Below are 21,777 nucleotides of genomic sequence, written 5' to 3'. Positions count from 1 at the left end.
CACCCCCATCCCAGGCCCCAAGAAGACTTTCCATATCCAGCAGATGTTCACCTGCACATCTGCTAATGTGGTTTACTGCATCCACTGTTCCTGTTGTGGCCTCGTCTACTTCAGGGAAACCAAGCGGAGGCTTGGGGACTGCTTTGCAGAACACCTACGCTCGGTTCGCATTAAACAACTGCACCTCCCAGTCACGAACCATTTCAACTCCCCCTCCCATTCCTCAGACGACGTGTCCATCCTGGGCCTCCTGCAGTGCCACAACGATGCTACCCAAAGGTTGCAGGAACAGCAACTCATATTCCACTTGGGAACCCTGCAGCCCAATGGTATCAATGTGGATTTCACAAGCTTCAAAATCTCCCCTCCCCCTACCGCATCCCAAAACCAGCCCAGCTCGTCCCCGCCTCCCTAACCTGTCCTTCCTCCCACCTATCCCCTCCTCCCACCTCAAGCCCCACCCCCATCTACCTACCTAAAAGCAAATAGCTCATCCCGCCCCCTTGACCTGTCCGTCCTCCCTGGACTGACCTATCTCCTCCCTACCTCCCCACCTACACTCACCTTTACTGGTTCCATCCCTGCCTCTTTGACCTGTCTGTCTCCTCTCCACCTGTCTTCTCCTCTATCAATCTTCTATACGCCTCCCCCTCTCTCCCTATTTATTTCAGAACCCCCTTCCCCTCTCCCATTTCTGATGAAGGGTCTAGGCCCGAAACGTCAGCCTTCCTGCTCCTTTGATGCTGCTTGGCCTGCTGTGTTCATCCAGCTCTACACCTTGTTATCTTAAATTGATTTATTAATTGGTGGACTTATGCAGAATGAGTTAATAATAGCAAATTGTATGTTGGGACGAAATGCTCACGACTTGTAGAATTGCAGCAAGTTAAAACTGAAGAACAGCTCCAACAACACTATCCAGGACAAAATAGCCCTCTTGATTGGCAGCCTATTCACCACTGATGCACAGTTACAGCAATGTGTACCAAGTACAAAACAAGGCAGTGACTGATTAGGATCTGGGATGCATTAATGGGATTATGATAGAGGCAGATTCAATTGTTTGTTTATTGATTTATCTCAATTATTTCAAAAGAAAGCTTGCAGGGCTACATGAAAAGATGGGGAAGTGGGACGAGCTGATTTCCTTTTAAAGAGAGACAGGATGTAAACAATTGGCTGATTGGCCTCCTTCTCTGCAGCAAGTCCATTAAGACTCCTTCAACAACATTTTTCAAACTGGACACCTCTGCCACCCAGAAGGACTAGGGCAGTAGATGTATGGGAACATGACTACCGGCAAGTTCTCCCCTCCAAACCCCAATATACTGACTTGGAACTATATCATTGCTCCTTCACTGTATCTGAATCAACATCTTAAAAATTTGTAACACTACAGTCGATGTATCTACATCCATATTGTCTACAGTAATTCAAGAATGCTCACTGCTAACTTGTCAAGGGCATTAGAGATTGCTGGTAAATACTGACCTAGTCAGAGATCTACATCCTGTAAAATAATAAATAAAACTTTAAATGCATCTGAATGTTCTAATGTAATTACAGTCACATTAAAATTAGATTTCCTGCGTACACTAGCTATTTGCTTTTAGATATTAGTTGTTAGTTCAGATTCTCTTTCTTTGGGCATAAGTGTAGATTGCATGCATATTTGCAGCATAATAGTGAATTACTGAGAGATTCTCATTGAATATTTTTATTTAATGTTGCACAGAGTCGATTTGATGCCTTTATGGATATATTAAAATATATCCAGCTTGGAAATGATGAACAAATTATTAAACAAATCTAACAATGTTCTGCTAACACCACAGATACCACATAGAGAAGTTGATATGTTTCGAAACAATGGGTCATGACTTGCCAGTCTGCAGGGAGTATTGATGAGTGGCGAGTACGTCTGATGAAGTTCCAAGCTTTGAGAGCTGCTGGAAATGAGAGTTGTTGGAAAGTTAGCAATGCCATACCAACTGCAAAAACTGTAATATCCTCATCAGCCTCTCAACAAAAAGCTTAAATCAGTAATCAAACACTAATTACTCTGAAGAAGAGACATCTGGACTCGAAACAAAAGCTTGTTCTCCATGGAAGCTACCTGACCCACTTTTGATCTCTGGCATTTTTTGTTTCCAATGCTCCTACAATTTATCTTAAATCAGAGAGTGGTCAAAGCCAAACATTGAATGTTTTCAGGAAGGAGTTAAATATAGTTCTTAGGGATAAAGAGATCAAAGGGTATGGGGAGAATGTGGGAACAGGGTACCGAGTTGGATGATCAGTTATGATCATTTGGTATGGCACAGCAGACTTACAGAGCGCACTGGCCTATTGCTCCTATTGGCTTTGAATCTACATAAATCCATGGGACAGTGGCAAGAGATGGATAGTAAGATGAAACAGAAAACATGAGGGAAGAATATAACAGATGTCAGGTTGTTCACATTGTTGAGAACCAAGATAAATGTGCAAAGTTCAGAGGGGAATTGAAACAGGAAATCAGTGGGGAAAAGAGACAGTATAAGAAGAGACTGCTAGCTCACTGAAAGGAATTTGAATGTCTTCTATAGGCATGTAAGAGTAAAAGGGCAGTTAAAGGAGGTGTGGCACCAATTCAGGACAGAAAAGGTATATGCTTGGAACAGGAAGGCATGGCTATTTCCCTTTGTATCCATTTTCCCTTTTTATCCATTTTCACTTTGTGAAGTATTATTTGTTATTCAAAGACAAATCTGAACGTTTTCACTATGTGAATGACTGGAGACGTAAATTTAATCATTATAATCCCCGTGGATAATTACTATTCCTTTGCCATAACCAGCTTAAAACAACAAAAAGAAATCTATTCTTCCAGTGCAAGTTATTCTAAAATGAGGAAATGTGATAATAAAATGAATTTAATGGTACAAGAAAGAGCTTGAGTTGCCCATTTGTCCCTGGGGTTTATATTACCATTCAGTGAGATCAAAGCTGATCTTCTACCTTAGTCACACCAGCCTACACTATTTCCAAATATCATTATTCTCTTTATGATGAAAAATCTAGCAATCTCTGACTAGATTATCCTGATTAGGCATCTGGTCAAAGAATTTCTCCTCATTGTCACTCTGAATTGCTGTAACTCTGACTTAAAACTCCAGACTCTTCAGCCAGTGAAATATCCTCTCAGTCTCTGCCATATCAAGACCTTCAAAGCTTTATATATTTTGTTCGTTTAAATGAAGTTGCCTCTCATTCTTCAAAATTCTAGGGCACATAAGATTAATCTACCAAGTCTCTCCTCAAGTGAGCATTTCCTCATCTTGGTATCTGGTGAACCGGTATTGTGCTCCCTGTAAGGCAACTATATCCTTAGTGAGGTAAGGTGACCAAAAATGTGCGTGGTACTGTATCTGTATGGTTTCGGCCAGAGCCAATTGTTTATTTACTGTTATACTGTAATTCCTTTTTAATAAATGCATGTTACCTTTCTGTGGTGTATGTACAAGGATACCTAGATAGCTCTGAATACCAGTATGTCCCAAAATCTAATTTTAAAAATATTCTGCTCTTTCTCCTGATCAATGTAGATAGCTCCGTATTTTTCTAGATTATATTTCATCTTCATGTCTTGACAACTCTCCTAACATGACAAATCCTTTTGCAGCTTTGTTGTCTTTCACTCAGAGACACTAACCCTAACCTTTTGTTATCAACAAATTGGATACTTCACGCATTATTCCTTTATCTCGGGCTTTGACATATAGATTGTAAATTGCTGAGATGCTTGTGGTATCCCACTAGTTACAGCCAGCCACATCAAAAATGACCCTGTTACCCTCAGAGTAATTGGCCTGAATGCCAAACTGTGTCACGTGGTGTGCTGCCGGACAACTTTCTTGCTAGGGTGTGTTTGCACATATGTGGTGACTGTGGACAGTCTGTTAGACTGTCTGTCTGGTGTGACACATTTTCCTGCTATTAAAAAAGGAGCCTCCCATGACCATTGACACAGGCAAACTATTACATTCCCCCAGGCTTTTTATTTGGAGGTTTTCAGGGTTTACAGTGATTTTAAGTTTTACAGAATTTGTTCTCTCTTGGAGATCAAATTATAGATTGAGTTTGATCCGAGTAAGTGTTTTTTATTCACTCTGAGGATGTGTGCTTCACTGGCTCGGCCATCATTTATTGCCAATTCCTAACGGCCCTTGAGAAAGTAGTGGTGAGCAGCCTTCTCAAACCTCTGCAGTCCATTTGGTGTGGAGTACACCAACAGCGCTGTTAGGGTGGGAGCTCCACGATTTGGAGTACCAACAGTGAAATGGTTATATGGGTACCACTACCTTTGTTCCCAGTAGCTGCTGTTCCACCGTCAATCAGTGCTCGTGTGTGTGCACTGTTGCTGCACCATCTAGTAGTTGTGTTCACAATAAATACAACCTTTAATCCTAATTAATTAATTAATCTCTGTTTTCTGTTTATTAATCAATCCGAATGAATATTTTACAAATTGGGCAGTGCATTGACTATATGAGTTGGGACACCATGTTGCGGTTGTACAGGATATTAGTTAGGCCACTTTTAGAATGCTACATTAATTCTGGACTCCCTGCTATAGGAAAGATGTTGTTAAACTTGAAAGGATTCGGAAAAGATTTACAAAGATGTTGTTGGGATTGGAGGATTTGAGTTAGGGGGAGAGACTAAATTGGCTGGGTTCTTTTCCCTGGAATGTCAGAGGATGAGGGGTGACCTTATAGAGATTTATAAAATCATGAAGGTCTAGGATAAGCTGAATAGCCAAGATCTGTTCACCAGGGTAGGGGAGGGCATAGGTTTAAGGTGAGAGGAGAAAGATTTGAAACGGATCTGAGAGGCAACTTTTTCATGTGGAGGGTGATGTGTGTATGGAACAAGCTGCAAGAGGAAGTGATAGAGGTGGGTACAGCTACGACATTGAAAAGTCATCTGGATGGGTGTATGCATAGGAAAAGTTTAGAGGGATATGGGCCAAATTCTGGCAAATGGGACCAAATCAGTACAGGATTGGCGTGGACAAGTTGGACCGCAGGGTCTGTTTCCATGCTTCATAACTCTTTGATCCTGTGAGCCCTAATGTTATATAATGATCTCTTGTGTGGCATCTTTTCAATATCCAATTGCACTTCTTTCACTGGTTTTCCCCTTGTCTACCCTGACAATGAGCTGTTTATTAATTGTTAAGCATAATTTCCATTTCATAAATCAATGTTGATTGTACTTAATCATCTAATTTTCTAAGTGTCAGGTTTGGGACATTGCTTTTGTTCGTTTTCGTTGCGTCTTTGTAAGACCATAAGACCACTAGATATAGGAGCAGATTCTGCTCTGCCTGATCATGGCTTATATGTTTCTCAACACCATTCTTCTACCTACCCTGCAACCCTTAATCCCCTTACTAATCAAGAAGCTGTCCTTCTCTGTCTTAAATATACTCAGTGACTTGGCCTCTACAGCCCTATGCAGCAATGAGTTTCACAGATTCACAACCCTCTAGCTGAAGAAATTCGTCCTCAACTCAGTTCTAAAGAGTTGTCCCTTCATTCTCTGAGGCTGTGCCCTCGGGTCCTACTGTCTCCCACTGGTCAAAACAGGTTCTCCACGTCAACTCTATCCAGGCCTCTCAGTTTTCTGCAAGTTTCAATCAGACCCCTTCTCCCCCCACTTATCCTTCTAAACTCCATCAAGTACAAACCCAGAGCACTCAACCGTTCCTCATATGATAAGCCCTTCATTCCTGGGATCATTCTTGTAAACCTCCTCTGGACCCCCCCTTGTGCAGAAGCTAAGCATTAAACATTGCCAATTGCACATTGGTCTAGTTACAAGGTTTATTGTTATTATACCTTCAGATAATAGTTAGAATTAGTTTGTGATTGTTTCTGTCTGTGCAGTAATGTATTTTGCATTTTGTTTGCAGCATATTGTATTTGAAGGGGTAGAACCTTTTTTTAAAATTTACTATCGTGCTGGGAGAGAAGCTGTAAGCTTTATGTGAAAGAAATGAATTTTAGACAACTAGTAAATATGAGTGTTTATGTTTCAATGTGAACAGCATGCTGTTAAGTGGCAGTTATGTCCCACAAGTAAGAATTAATATATGGTTCATTGTGAATCACCAATTAACACCATTGAGTTAATTAGCAACATAGGAATGAGAATTCTCATCTATGTCCATGGTAAATCCTTCTGCAGCTCTTGCCTTGATTGGCATCAATGTTGTTTGAGGTGTTTTGGTTTCGTCTTGCAGCCCTTTCTCACACAGAGTGATTAGTGCAAATGCAAAGATGGCCATCAAAATGGCAACAGACGTCCCAATACCTGAGTGAATAGATGGCTGATGTCAGTATGCTCCATGTGAGAGAGAGAATGCTTCTGAGCTCAATTTACACCTAGTGTTTAGGGGTTTTTTTCAGGGGGAGGTGGGGCTGGTAGGTGGGTGGGAGGGAATGTGCGCATGTGTGGATATCCTGAAAACATTGAAGACCTTCCTCTGCCCCGCTGTCTGGAAGGCAGCTGCATCTTGCTTGGCAGTGTCGTAGCACATCTAGGTAGGGTTTCTGTACTTGCCCCATCTAGACCTGTTGGTCTTACAAAACATAGCCTTTCTCACATTGCATATGTTTGTACGAAACAATTAAGAATGCTGTCGTTTCCTGACTAGTATAAGCAGTTCAATTTTATGATCAGACCACGGATATCTGAGATCGAAGCAGCAGAATAATATCCATACGGCAAAGCAGATGTTAGACGTGGTCAAATTTCTGCTACTTCTACATCTTTAATGTGTTGCTGTGCAGCCTTCAGTAAATAAAGTGTAAATGTTTCTTACGTTGTTTTCCATGTCCATTCTCTGAACTAATCTTGCCTATGACATCTACCTCCTGCTGCCTTGCCCCTATTTCTATGAAACTGCTGATCATACAACACAAAGGGGAGGTGATGGCCTAGTGGTATTATCACTGAACTGTTAATCCAGAGATCCAGATAACATTGTGAGGACCCAGGTTCAAATTCTGCCACGGCAGTTAGTGGAATTTGAACTCAATAAACATATCTGGAATTAAGAAATCCAATGTCGATTATAGGAAAAACCCATCTGGTTCACTGATGTCCTTTAGGGAAGGAAACTGCCATCCTTACTTGGCCTGGCCTACATGTGACTCCACACCCACAGCAATGTAGTTGACTCTAAACTGCCCTCTGGGCGATTAGGGATGGGCAGTAAATGCTGCCTGGCCAGCGATGCCCTCATGCCGTTAATTAATAAAGAATAAAGGAACGCCTTCCTGGTCCTTCCTTTCATAATCTGTAATTGTCAATCTTTTCTCGAAACCTTGCACTCTTGAGTTAGGTGTAATTCATCGATCACCTGGAATAACGCTGGGAGTGATGGATTAGCCTCCATGCTTCACTTGTCCTTTGGAGCTGCTCCTTCATCCAGTTGTCCTTCTGCCTGCTGCTTCAGTCTGTGCTCATTGCTGTAAGGTCTCTGAGTTTGTTTTCCAACCTACTCCTTTTCCCATGATGTCCTTGACGTTCTGGTGAATCTTGAAAAAGTTTCATTTTTACCTTCTTGCCAGTAAGATTCACCAGTCATTGCATTTGATGCTCGTCATAGTTTTTTGTTCTATTTACTGTGTGCATGGCGTCCAGGTACCTTTTAATTTTTCAAGTACTGCTTCTAGACTCCAAGGTGCTTCTTTTAAACTCTTTATTTACAACATAATACAATGCAATACATTACAATACAGCACAGGAACAGGCTGTTCGGCTCACCAAGCCTTCTTGTGCCTAAGAAGATATTCCGTAATATTCTCTTTGACTCTGGAAGCCATCTAATCGCATAACAATGTTGTCATCATTATATGTCATCAACTCTATATATTCTGCTGATGTCCCATTATTGTACAAAAGAAAAATACATATTGCTTCAGTTGCCTGTTTAAATTGAGTTCTGCTGTTGGTCCGTAAGATGTCTCACTACACCTGGCCCTGTAAAAACAAATGTATAAGAAGTTGGAATTGTCGACTGTGTATTCTGTTACGCTTTGTGCATGTCAAGTATGCATAATGAATATGTGACAGTCATCTTTACTGACGATTTTATGTTTAATAATCAACTCTGTCCCCACATTCCTTGCTCCATGATTCTGCAGTTTAAGCATTTAAAAGATTGAGGGAACAGTCCACTCCAGTAGTCTATCCATTCTGTACTTGGCTGGCTGCCAGGAACACCTCAGCAAACACTTTGTACTCAATTGTTCTCTTGCTTTACAGATATTATGTGAAGTATATTTGAAGGCTTTGCACAATGTTTTGGGAACTCTGTTCAGAATAGCTTTCAGGCATTCTATGGCTCAACGTCTTGTGTGAAAAGCATTGCCATGCCATTATTTACATTTTTTTTAAGTAATGGTGCAGGTGCTAAATTTTAACCCATTACAGACAGAATTTAAGATGCAGGAAAATGTATAATGTTTTTCATCTCAAACTTTTCTGCTGTATCACTCAATTTTGCCTATACTGATCCCTTTCTGAGCATGGTTTTACTGTCATCAAGTTTTTACATCTTACTGGAAGCATTGTTGCTATCAGCAACTACAGGGTGTTATAGATCAACTTGACATAGTTACGTATATATGTAATATACACACGGATGTAAAAATCATTTGTTAGAGCTTGGATTTCAAACAAGTGGCATAGGTTACTTTTTGTGAAGGGTTTGAAAAATAGCTATGTGAGGGAGCAGGGAGCCCCTGGAGTGTTATAAGAAGATGATTTCTTTGTACTGGTCTCATAACTGTGAGTATAAACATTTGAGGGCTATTAGTTTGTTTTTGGTTTTGGATAGTCAAGGATTGACTTTGGTTTCAGAAACCCAAAGATTGGAAATTTTTTGAAAAGTCTTAGTGGACACTTGACTCGGATAAGAAACACAACATTTTTTCTTAGAGAGGAGTATGGAGTAGTTCATAGACTAAGTTACCTGAGCAGAGTAACTTAATTTGAGTAACTTCCAGAAAAGGACTGGTTGGTTGGAAGCCTGCAACTTACTAATCGAGGGAGAAAATGTAAGGTTTCAGTTTTGTGAGTATTCGTGGAAGAAGACTTCACAGTTCACAAGAAAGAACTGAAAGGAATCAGTTGAGTTGAACTCTGTGGATTTGACGCTGACAAGTGATGATGTTGGTGGGTGGGGATAGATGAACATTTTGATTTGCTGTGTGCTTTAAGGTTTTTCTGAACTATTTTCTATATTGATTTCTTTTTATCCTTTATTGCAATAAATTTCAGAGAAAATCTGCAGGCATTTGTGCCTGTGTTTCAGTGAACGACCATCACATTAAAATAAAGAAAATATGATCGATCAAGCCAACTTTCATTTTGGAATCTAACTTGTCCAGTTGTAGCATTGGCTGGCCATAGAACAAGTGGAGGCTTTTGCCAGGATTTGAGTTACTTGAATTTAAGAGTGGTCTCTGTCTATTTTGATGAAACGGATATGTGGTGGGTGCTGAACATAATACAGTGGTGAAGTTAATTGAATAGATTGGATTTGATTTTTAAGTTGGCCTTGAATGTTGCTAAGAATTCTCTGGAAGTAGAACATATAAAAGTGGATTGTTTGAAATCTTTGACAAACGTTATACTTAGTATGTTAGCTGATGAATTGAAAATAGTGGTAAAAGCAGGGCCTTGTAAGGAGAAGGTGCTGAAAATAATAATCCAATTTTTAGAATTAGAGGGTGTAAAACCTATAATTGAGATATTGCAACTGGAATTAATTTAGTCTCACTTTGATGTAGAGAGAGAAAGAGAAATGAAAAAGGAACACTTGAGTTCGGGGAAAACCAAAAAGAGAAAGAGAAATAAAGAGATCTGATTTGTAAGAAAAGGGAAATAGGAAATGACAAGGAAAAAAAGGCGATGGAAGTAGAGGGAAATGAAAAGAAGAAAGATTTGGAAATGCAAATGGAAGGGAGATAAAAGCAGGTACTTAAACTCGAGAGTTAAGGAGGTTAAACAACAGGAATTGGCCAGAGGAATTTTATAATAAAGTAGTATAATAAATTTTATAATAAATTTGTAATAAATTTTATAATGAATAAATGAATGAGTTATGAAATATCTTCTTAAATGTCTTCCATTGCTTTTCTGAAGTGGAATTCTTTGACACACTGCTTTGTGGGGAAGCTGGGATGTGCTTTTCTGTTGTATAAGACCCACGTGATGGAGGACATATACATCTTGCCTTCCTTTGATCCCTTTTGTCTGTCTCTGCTGACTTGCTTTCTGCTGTTTAGCACATTATTTTTCAGCAATAAGGCCCAACCCCTTATTTCAAGTAAGTCAATTGTTCCCAATAGAAATATTTCACTTGTTCGAGACTTATCTCTGTCATTTTGAAAATAAGTTTTGAAGATTTTTCATCCAGTAACCTGGTGGACACTGAATTTAATGCAGAGGACTCCTTTAAATATTACTGTCTGCTTCCAACAAGAATCACTGGGCAGAGCTAAGAGTCGTCAAATCTGGCACTTCCACAAATTAATTTGGGAAAAGAGCTTTTAGCAGTCAGATGATTCTGCATGATTATGTCAGCTCCCTTTGAGCTGAGAGGGCCTGTGATGAGACATTAGGAAGTGATTTGTGACAGACCTAGTGTTGGTTTTGTGTCTTATAGATAAGGACCCATATCAAATGAGAACAACGCAAATTCAGAGCCAGAAAACCTTGGGCAAAATCAAATTAGATGAGGTCGACAGTCATTGCACAATGCAGGTCATGTTTGCATGCAACGTGGGTGACATCAGACATCAAAACTACCGTAGAAAGATGATGTTGAAACTGACCCTGGTGTTGATGCTAAATGCTGCCAGCTTCTGTGCTGACAAATATGAAACATAAGTGAAGAACTACTGAGTGAAGGGAACTTTAAAAGCTGCAGGCATTTCAGTTCATTTCACCGTATATGGCAACATATAGAGCTTTCAGGTCTTTGAATGTTTAAAAGGTGACACCATTCTTTTTGTATGAAAGTTTGTCTTTTAAAAAGAAGTGGCTGTGATTGTTTGTTCTTATTGTTAATGCTTTCCACTGTTGTGTTCAGAGCTAAAAGCTGCTTAGCACTTTGTAGACTTTGTTGCAATGTGTTAAGCACTTATAATCTTTATTCTTTGCCATGTCTATGTGATTTTAAGTTTAATTGTTTTTTTCTGTGTAAAATTGGTTATGCTACTGGATTTAAAGTTTGGATAGAGGGGAGGTTATTGATATTAATGATGCTCAATTAATTTAGAAGAGGAAGGAGAGGGAATTGCAACATGATTTAAAAGTGTAGGAGAAAGAAGGGAAAATGAGCATTTTAAGGTATTGAATTAATTGAATTTTGTAAACTGAGTATTCTTAAACTCTTGACTAGAAATATCACTTAAAAATTTGGTGTGTGCATATGAGGATTCAATATATGTAAGTTGCATGGAAGCAAACATTTAGATGCTAAAGTGTGCACCTCAAATTTGGAAAACCTTTGAAATACATTTTAATTGAAAATATTACTGGAAACAACTTGTACTTCTAAGTGCCTGCTTTGGAAAGAAAGCTTATTCGTAAATTTGACATTTTGGAAGATTTTCTTACAGCATAGGGATGGGACATGCTTCCTGATAGAATCAGTTTGCCTCTGATACAAAATCACAGGACTGACTGTACACAAAAGTGTTTGTATCAGCAGGTCTGCTCCATTCCATAGACAGACATCTGAGCTGGATGTGCTCAGATAAACGTTTTCAGGTTAATGTTTTTGATTTTGCTGTTGGTTACAGAGTGTTTTTTGGGTATTCAAATTTTATAAGATCCTTTACCTACTGTAATCTTATCTAGTTCTGATGAAGGGTGACTAGACTTGAAACATTAACTCTTCTTTTTCTCTTGGCAGAATGCAACCAAACCTGCTAAATTTCTCCAGCAATTTCAGTTTTTGTTTGTTTCAGCATCCATAGTTATTTGTTTTATTATTACCCTAACATATTCACTTCACTTATTGATTAACAATGTAATGTTCCATTGAGCTTGAATGTAATGTGTAAACTCTCAAAACAACAAAAAAATTACAACACAGAAGGAGGCCATTCAGCTTATCATGTCTGTGCCAGCTGAATAAGTTAGTTACTCATTCTAATCCAACTTTCCAGAACTTTATAGGGACATAGAGTCAGAGTTATATATCACAGAAACAGACCCTTCAGTCCAACTCATCCATGTCGACCAGACATCCCAATCTGATCTAGTCCCATTTGCCAGCATTTGGCCCATATGCTTCTTAAACCCTTCCTACTCATGTACCCATCTGGATGCCTTCTAAATATTGCGATTATACCAGTCTCCAGCACTGCCTCTGGCAGCTCATTCCGTACACGCATCATCCTCTGAAAAAGTTACCCCTTAGGTCCCCTTTAAAACGTTCCCCCCGCTCACCTTAAATTGTGCCCCCTAGTTTTGGACTTAAGGCACCATCACCATCTATTCCCCTCACTCTTTCTCCCCTCTGTCTACAGTATAAAAGCCAGCATTTTCCAGAACCTTTCAGTTCTGAATAAGGGACATTAACTGTTTCTCTCTCCACACAAGTTTCCTGATCTGATGACTTCCTCTAGTGCGCACTGGATGGACTACTGGTCTGTGGCCTTGCAGGTTACAGTGCTTCAGATACAAATCCAAAATCCTTTTCAATGAATTAGGGGTTTGTACCTCAACCACCAAACTGGGCAATGTATTCCACCTCCCACCATCTTCTGGGTGAAGAGGTTTTGCTTCAGGCCCCATCGCATCTTTTTACTGATCACCTTAAAATTGTGTCTCCTGGTTACTGAACTCTCAGCTAGGGGAAACAAATCTTCCCAAACCACTCTATCCCACCCCCTCATTATTATGTACACCTCAATTAAGTCACTCCTCAGCCTCCCCTGTTCTAAGGAACCACATCGAGCCTATCCAGTCTTCCTTCATAGCTGCTGTTTTCTAGCCCTTGCAATGCATTTGTAAATCACCACTATGCCGTCTTTAATGCAATTATATCCTTTCTGTAATGCTGATGTTCTCACTCTTCCTCACCTTTTAAAACCAAGTTTATAGGAACAAATACCATGCACATGAATTGTGTGTGGATTTGAACTTTGCTACTGGATTTAAAGTATGAATAGGGGGAGGTTATTGATATTAATGATGCTCAATTAATTTAGAAGAGGAAAGAGATGGAATTGCAACATGATTTAAAAGTGTAGGAGAAAGAAGCAAAAAAATAGTAAGCACCATCTTGGAATAAAATAAAACTTGTAAGATGGTTGACAAATAAATTAATTTGCTGTAGTATGACTACACATTTTTCTGGTTAATCTTACTGTTTTTCATTTCAGGGAAACTGAAATATTGTCTGTTAATTCTCAATCAACCTATGGATGGTGATCAATTTCAACGCCTGTGGAGTAAAGGTATACTTCAGAGAAATGTTTTCTGTAACTCACTAATGAACCAGTGCCACAGTCCTTGGTTTGCTACTGCAATGTTAATGTTTAACACCACACCTCTCCTGTGTAATAGTTAATGTTCAGAAGCTTTGTGCCTCATCTAGTTTACACTACAGGGTAATTATAGCCAGAGGTAGTTATTTAACTTAAAAAATAATTAAAAATATAAAAATAACTATATTTCACCACGTTTAAGTCTAAAGAAGAGTCTTACCAGATTTGAAATGTTAACTCTCTTTCTCTTCCAACAGATGCTATCAAGCCGGCTGAGTTTCTCAGGCATTTTCTGTAGTTATTTTATTTTCTGTCTTAAGGGAGAATTGGAAGCCTTGGTCTCCTGTAGCTGATCATTGTTTCTGTTCACTTATTCATCAACTGTTTAATAAATTTGTTTTACAGTTATTTGTGTAAGTTATAAATTAGTTAGGTATTATTCATTCATCTGCTTTCAAAAGAGATGAAAAATAATGTAAATTCATATGATATAACTTGAATCTGAAGTAGTCAAGGCAGAATGTCTAACTGATGGACTTGTCACAAGTCATCTCGATGATGGTGTAGGAAAGGTAAATTTAGGTCACTGGCGATTGACGGATTACCTGAATACAAAAAAGATAGCTGGCGTATCACAGAATCATTGAATGGTTACAGCTAAAAGAAGCCAATTTGGCCTCTCGTCATGTTTGTGCTGGCTTTCCGAAGGGGCACTTTGTCTCAAGATATACACAACCTTCTTTCCATGATACTGCGCATTCTGCCTTTTCAATAATAATCTAGTTCCCTCTTGATTGGAATGGCTTAATCCGATTTTCTGTCAGTGTGCTCCAGATTCCAACCACACATCATGTAAAATCACTTTCCTTGCGTCTGCATTGCTACTTTTGCCAATTGCTTTAAATCTCTGCCTTTCTTTTCTCCAAGGAAAACAATCCTAACTTCTCTAATATGTCCAGTTTAACTGAAGTTCCTCATCCCTGGAACTATTTTTGCGAATCATTTTTGCATCCTCTTCAATATACTCACATCTTTCCTCAAGTGCAGTGTCCAGTATTGGATGTAATACTCCATCAGAGGCCAAACAACTGTTCTGTACAAATGTAATGTAGGCTTTTGTACTGGAATTGAAAGACAAGAGAAGCTGGAGCCTGATGGAGATGGTTTATTTCTAAAGGCTTGAAAATAATAGCTGCAGAGGATATAGCTGAAAATGTGGCAATTCTGGAAATTCCTAAAATTAATGAGGTGGACTCTGGACTTTGCCTTGAAAAATCAATAAAAAACAAAGGGGAGTGAGGTGTTTGAAGTTGCGCACTGGAAGAAAAAGTATAAAGAAAAATGACTTCTTTCCAGTGGAACATAAAATTACCAAATTCTTTATGTTAAAAATGCTCACAAGACACCCTGCTTTTTCTCTTTATTCAGTGAGTTGTTATACTGGAACTCTTTTAAAATGGACAATATTGCAATATTTATCCAATGCAAAAATGGAAAAAACTCAAGTTTAAAAAAAAAGCAACATCATATGGAGAATAAAACCCATGCAGTTACTGTGAATAATATTAGTCATTAATCAAAATTCTTTTAGAAAATGAGAACAACTTCGTTCAGATCCTCGTTAGTATCAATTTGTCAACTTGCTCCACTCTGACTGATAACATTTTTAGAATTTAGATTGTAAGTGAATCCAATCCAAAAGAGAGTTCTTAAAAATAGGATAAAACAACATATTAATGGGCATGCTTTAATACAGTACATGACAACGCAGCACAACCCAAATCTCAACTGATTATAGTGAATCGGTGCCGGTCTTCACTCACAATGGCCTCGCCATGAAGGAGCTTGTGGGTCCTCAGTACAGCTCAGTGTTGCTTTAAGGCTGTTGGTAAGGCCAAGCTATCGAGAAGGTGAGTTGGTAAGGATGGGGACTAGGCCTGGGAAGAGGGACATGTATGTTTACAGGTAGAGTGGCTGATTACAATCTGTGGGTGACGTGGAGGGGAGAGAGGCTTCACTGAGTTTTCTGAGATTAAAAATAAAGTGAGCTTGGCTAAAACTTGCATGTGTACATGAAATCATAAAAGTTTTTACAAAGTACTTTAAAAACGCATTTCAGCATTGAGAGATTAAATCAGTATGATGTAAAACAAAAAGAATACGGTCAGAAAAATATTTGAAATATGTATGTTTAAAAAGTGAATTGTTATATGGTGAAGTAAGACACCTGAGAGAAGAGTGAGGTAGTAAATTATAAACAGGTTATACGACCAGTACTTTGAACCTAGGAATATTGGAATTCCGACATAAAGTTCCAAGATCCCAAGAGTTTGCCTACTACCTTCATAGTAGTAGCATGATACAACAATAACAGTTGTCCATAAATTGCAGCAGTCAACATCTGTAAATGTTTAAAATTGATCAAGGCTTGTGAGCAGCAGTGGAAAGATCAGTTTATTATTTATTCCTAATTGCTTTGAAACGATTGCAGTTGAAATCCAGGACTTGCCTGCCTACACTGCTCCGCCCACCATCGACATAGCTCCGCCCACTGCCTCCACGGCCAGCAGCTCCAGAGGAGACAGGAGCACCCAGCCTTGCCGAGTCTTCACCATCCCCCCAGACCTCCCCGTTACTGAGGGCGAACGGTCAGTCCTCAGTAAAGGGCTCACCTTTGTCCCCCTCCACCCACAGATCAACGAATACCGCTCACGCTTGGACGTTGAACAGTTTTTCTGCCTCTGCGCTTACTTCTTTAATCGTGAGCCTAACCCTCCCTCTACTGACCCCTTCTCCCACCTCCAACACAACCCCTCCTTCTGGACACCACCCCAAGGCCTCCTACCCTCCCTTGACCTCTTCATCTCCAACTGCCGTTGAGACATCAATCGCCTCAACCTCTCCACCCCTCTCACCCACTCCAACCTCTCCCCTACAGAACGTGCAGCCCTCCGCTCCAGCCCCAACCTCACCGCGGACAAGGGAGGTGCCGTTGTAGTATGGCGCACTGACCTCTACATCGCTGAGGCCAGATGCCAGCTCTCCGACACCTCCTCCTACCGCCTCCTTGATCATGACCCCACCCCCGACCACCAAAACATCATCTCCCAAACCATCCACAACCTCTTCACTCCAACCTCAACCACATCACTCCCACCCAACCTCCAACCTCATCGTTCCCCAATCCTGCACCGCCCGCTTCTATCTCCTTCCCAAAATCCACAAACCTGACTGCCCTGGTCGACCCATTGTCTCCGCTTGCTCCTGCCCCACCGAACTCATCTCCACCTATCTCGACTCCATTTTCTCCCCCTTGGCCCAGGAACTCCCCACCTACGTCCGTGACACCGTCCACGCCCTCCACCTCCTCCAAAACTTCCGATTCCCTGGTCCCCAACACCTCATTTTTACCATAGACGTCCAGTCCCTATACACTTGCATTCCCTATGCAGATGGCCTAAACGCCCTCCGCTTCTTCCTGTCCCGCAGGCCCGACCAGTCCCCCTCCACTGACACCCTCATCTGCTTAGCCGAACTCGTCCTCACCCTCAACAACTTCTCTTTCAATTCCTCCCACTTCCTACAGACAAAGGGGGTGGCCATGGGTACCCGCATGGGCCCAAGCTATGCCTGCCTCTTTGTAGGATACGTGGAACAATCCCTCTTCCGGAACTGCACTGGACCTATCCCCCACCTCTTCCTCCGTTACATCGATGACTGTATCGGCGCCGCCTCGTGCTCCCACGAGGAGCTCGAACAGTTCATCCACTTCACCAGCACCTTCCACCCCAACCTTAAGTTCACCTGGACCATCTCCGATACCTCTCTCTCCTTCCTGGACCTCTCTGTTTCCATCTCTGGCAACCACCTAGAAACCGATATCCATTTCAAGCCTACCGACTCCCACAGCTACCTAGAATACACCTCCTCTCACCCACCTTCCTGCAAAAATGCCATCCCCTATTCCCAATTCCTTCGCCTCCGCCGCATCTGCTCCCGAGATGAGGTATTCCACTCCTGGACATCCCAGATGTCCTAGTTTTTCAAGGACCGCAACTTCCCCTCCACAGTGGTCAAAAACGCCCTCGACCGTGTCTCTTGCATTTCCCACAACTCATCCCTCACACTCCCTCTGCGCAATAACAACCAAAACAGAATCCCCCTTGTCCTCACATACCACCCCACCAACCTTCAGATCCAACACATCATCCTCCGGCACTTCCGCCATCTGCAATCTGACCCCACTACCAAAGACATGTTTCCCTCCCCACCTTTATCTGCCTTCCGTGACTCCCTTGTCCGCTGCACACTCCCCACCAGCCCCACCACCCCCAGCACTTCTCTCTGCAACCACAGGAAGTGCTACACCTGCCCCTACACCTCCCCCACTCACCCTCATCCCAAACCCCAAGAAGACCTTCCACATCAAGCAGATGTTCACCTTCACATCTGCTAATGTGGTATACTGTATCTGCTGTTCCTGATGAGGCTTCCTGTACATCGGGGAAACCAAGCGGAGGCTTGGAGACCGCTATGTGGAACACCTACACTCGGTTCGTGACAAACGACTGCACCTCCCAGTCGCGAACCATTTCAACTCCCCCTCCCACTCCTTGGATGACATGTCCAACTTGGACCTCCTCCAGTGCCACAACGATGCAACCTGAAGGTTGCAGGAACAGCACCTCATATTCCACTTGGGAACCCTAAGGTCCAATGGTATCAATGTGGACTTCACAAGCTTCAAAATCTCCCCTCCCCCGACTGCATCCCAAAACCAGCCCAGCTCGTCCCCGCCTCCCCAACTGTCCGTCCTTCCTCCCACCTATCCCCTCCTCCAACCTAAAACCCACCCCCATCTCCTACCTACCAGCCTCATCCTGCCTCCTTGAGCTGACCATCCTCCCTGGACTGACCTATCCCCACCCTAACTCCCCACCTACACTCACCTTTGCTGGCTCCATCCCCTCTCCTCTGTACCTATCTTCTCCTTTATCCATCTTCCATCTGCCTCCCCCTCTCTCTCTATTTATTTCAAAATCCCCTTCCCCTCCCCCATTTCTGAAGAAGGGTCCAGACCTGAAACGTCAGCTTTCCTGCTCCTCTGATGCTCCTTGGCCTGCTGTGTTCATCCAGCCCTACACCTTCTTGAACCACTGTAGTCTTTCTGGTGTAGGTAAACCCACGATGCTGTTAAGGTGTGAATTCCAGGATTCTGACCCAACAATAACAAAGAGTGGTGATATATTTCCAAATCAGGTTATGATGGTGTTTCCATATTCCAGCTGCTTTTGTTCATCAAGATGGAAGAGGTTATAGGTTTGGCAACTTTTGTTGAAGGAGGCTTGATGAGTTGTTGGAGTGCGACCTGCACGTAGTACATGTGGCGTAAGAACAGGCCAATGTGTGCTGGTGGTGGAGGACGTGAATGTTTAAGATAGTGGCTGGAGCATCAGTCTAACAGGCTGCTTTGCCTTGTATGACATTGACCTTCTGCAGTGTTTCTGATGAACAGAATTCCTAGCATCTAATCGGCTCTCGTTGCCACAATATTTATGTGCTTGATCCAATCCAGTTTCTGATCAATGGTGACCCTCAGGATATTGATGGTGACAATAGTGGTAATGCTGTTAAATGTCGAAGAGAAGTGGCCAAAATTTCTTTCTTTGACAGAGGAGAGCCAATGGACGTGATCTGTTTGGATTCCCAGAAGGCCTTTGACAAAGTGGCTCACAGGAGGCTGCTGAATAAAATAAGAGCCCATGGGGTTAGGGGCAAGCTACTAACTTGGATAGATGATTGTCTGACTAGCAAAAAGCAGACTGGGGGGATACAGGGCTCTTTTTCAGGATGGCAGCTGGTGTGACTAGTGATGTTCTGCAAGGAAGTCCATGTTGGGACCACAAGTATTCATTTTATACGTTAGCGCTCTGGACAAAGATACTGAGGGCATTATTGCTACGTTTTCAGATGGCACAGAAAGAGATGGAGGGATAGCTAGTGTTGAGCAAGCGGGGAGGCTGCAGAAGGATTTGGGCAAGCTAGGAGATTGTCAAAAAAAAAGGCGGATGGAATAAAAGATAGGAAAGTGTGAGGTTATGCATTTTGATAAGAAGAATAGAAGTGTAGACGATTTTCTAAATGGAGAAAGGATTCAGAAATCTGAAACATTGGGAGTCCTTGTTCAGGATGCTGTTAAGATTAACATACAAGTTCAGTTGGCAGTTAGGTAGACACATGCAATTAATTTCAAGAGGGCGGGAATACAAGAGCAGGGATAAACTGCTGAGGCTGTACTGGACTTGGAGGGGGTCCAGTGGATGTTTGCGAATGATTCTGGAAATGAAGGACTTATGAGGTGCAGTTGAGGATTCTGGGTCTGTACTTGATGGACTTCAGAAGTATAAGGGGGGGATCGCATTGAAACATACAGAATACGGAGAAGCCTGGATAGAGTGAGCTTAGAGAAGATATTTCCACTGGCAGAGAGAGTAGGACTTGAGGCTGCAGCCTCAGGGAGTGAGGGGATGATCCTTTAGAACTGAGATGAGGAGAAATTTCTTCAGCTAGAAGGTAGTGAAACTGTGGAACTCATTGCCGCAGAGGGGTCTGGAGGCCAAGTCATCGAGTGTATTTAAGACAGAGAGAGAGAGGTTCTTGATCAGTAAGTGGGTCAAAGGTTACAGGGAGAAGCAGGAGTATGGGGTTGAGAAACATATCAGCCACAACAGAAAGGCGGAGATGACTTGATGAACCAAATGGCAAAATTCTCTTCCCCTCTCATGGCTTTTTGGAATTATCCTGATGAATGCAAGAAGAAAGACTTTGAAAAAAATTGCACAGCCCAAATCATACACCACTCTAAATGTGGTCCTGCCAAAGACCTCTCCAACTTCATTATCTTGTAGCTCAAGCCCTTTGCCATGTAGGACATAATACGGTTTACTATGCTGAATGATTGCTGTAGCTTTGTTAAGTCTTTCCATGTTTTGTGACCAGGTTATATATACATGAACAGCCAATTCCCTCTGAATGTCGATGTTCAATAGTTTTTCATCATTTAAAAAGTTCTGTTTTATTACTTATTTTCTTCCTACCAGAATGAATAAACTGTTTGCCCACATTATGCCACCTTCTTGACTACTCGCTTAAGTTGTCTATATCTCTTTTGAGTAATTTTGTGTACTTCTCCCACTTTAGTATTTGTTTCACCAGCTAACTTGGAGACATTGCACTCAGTCCCTTCTTAGTTGTTAATATAAATCGTAAATGTGTCAGAGGCTAGAAAGTGAACAATATTGAACCCATGTACCAAAAAAAAATTACATGGGTAATTACAAGCTACTTAGTTTAACACTTGGAAATTGGTTGGGAATTTTTTTTTTAAGAAGAGTTGAAATGATTAAGTACTTTGAAGAGAAAATCATTAGAAACAGTCGACAAAGATTGCAGAATGGACGATCATGCTTGACAAATGCAGTGGTGTTCATGCTTTTTTATTCTCCTAAGTTCAGAAAGCATAAAACACTTAGTGTAGTTTTGCTAATCCATATGTTCTGATCTTCCTAACCATTTCAACTACTGTTTGAGTGTTGCTCAAAACTATCATAAATAGCTGACATGGAGGTTTTAAGGAATCTTACTCATTTTCTAATGCTCTTTGAGGAAACAAAACAATGGCAATTTTTTTCATTAATTGGATTGCACATCTGGAGTCATTTCATACAAGTATGTCACCAGCATTATTTGATTTTTTTTACATCCAGACACCATACAGCACAAATAATCATTTTTTTTGCATTGAACCTTTTTATTGACTAATTAAAAAGTGTTTCTCCAATAATTAAGTCACTTAATTTAGTGAAGTGTGTGAAGTGTGTGATGTGGCTTAATGTCAATGATCCTCATTAATAGACCAAAGTGTAGAAAAATGGCGAACAGTATTCATCAAAAATAATGTGAAGTGACTATAGATATCTTGTGACTTTATGATACCCTTTGTGATACCCTAAGCCAGCTATAGACAGAACAAACAGCTATCTTGTTAAATGTGAAACTGTTGGGCTGTGAGAGATCAGGATTATATAACTGCACGAAGTAAATTGCACAACAATTATCTGTCATTGAGCAATGAATTCACTACAGCTGTATCCCCTTTCAGCCTGTCAGTTAAGTATTGGCAGTAATTCCGAAGCAACAATAAGAGGATACTACG

General features: G+C 41.2%; 1 protein-coding gene across 1 annotated transcript in view; it reads left to right on the top strand.

Annotated features, from left to right (window-relative positions):
• tpk1 (thiamin pyrophosphokinase 1) overlaps positions 1-21,777 on the top strand; it is a 300,846-nt gene that overhangs the window by 78,531 nt on the left and 200,538 nt on the right. The window contains exon 5 of the mRNA XM_048608096.1: positions 13,458-13,532. Within this exon, the coding sequence (XP_048464053.1) occupies positions 13,458-13,532 (75 nt within the window). The remainder of the gene's footprint in view (positions 1-13,457; positions 13,533-21,777) is intronic.

Source organism: Rhincodon typus, chromosome 2, assembly GCF_021869965.1.
Source record: "Rhincodon typus isolate 14 chromosome 2, sRhiTyp1.1, whole genome shotgun sequence".
Classification (NCBI taxonomy): Eukaryota; Metazoa; Chordata; class Chondrichthyes; order Orectolobiformes; family Rhincodontidae; genus Rhincodon; species Rhincodon typus.
This window is presented reverse-complemented; position numbering and strand designations above follow the sequence as displayed.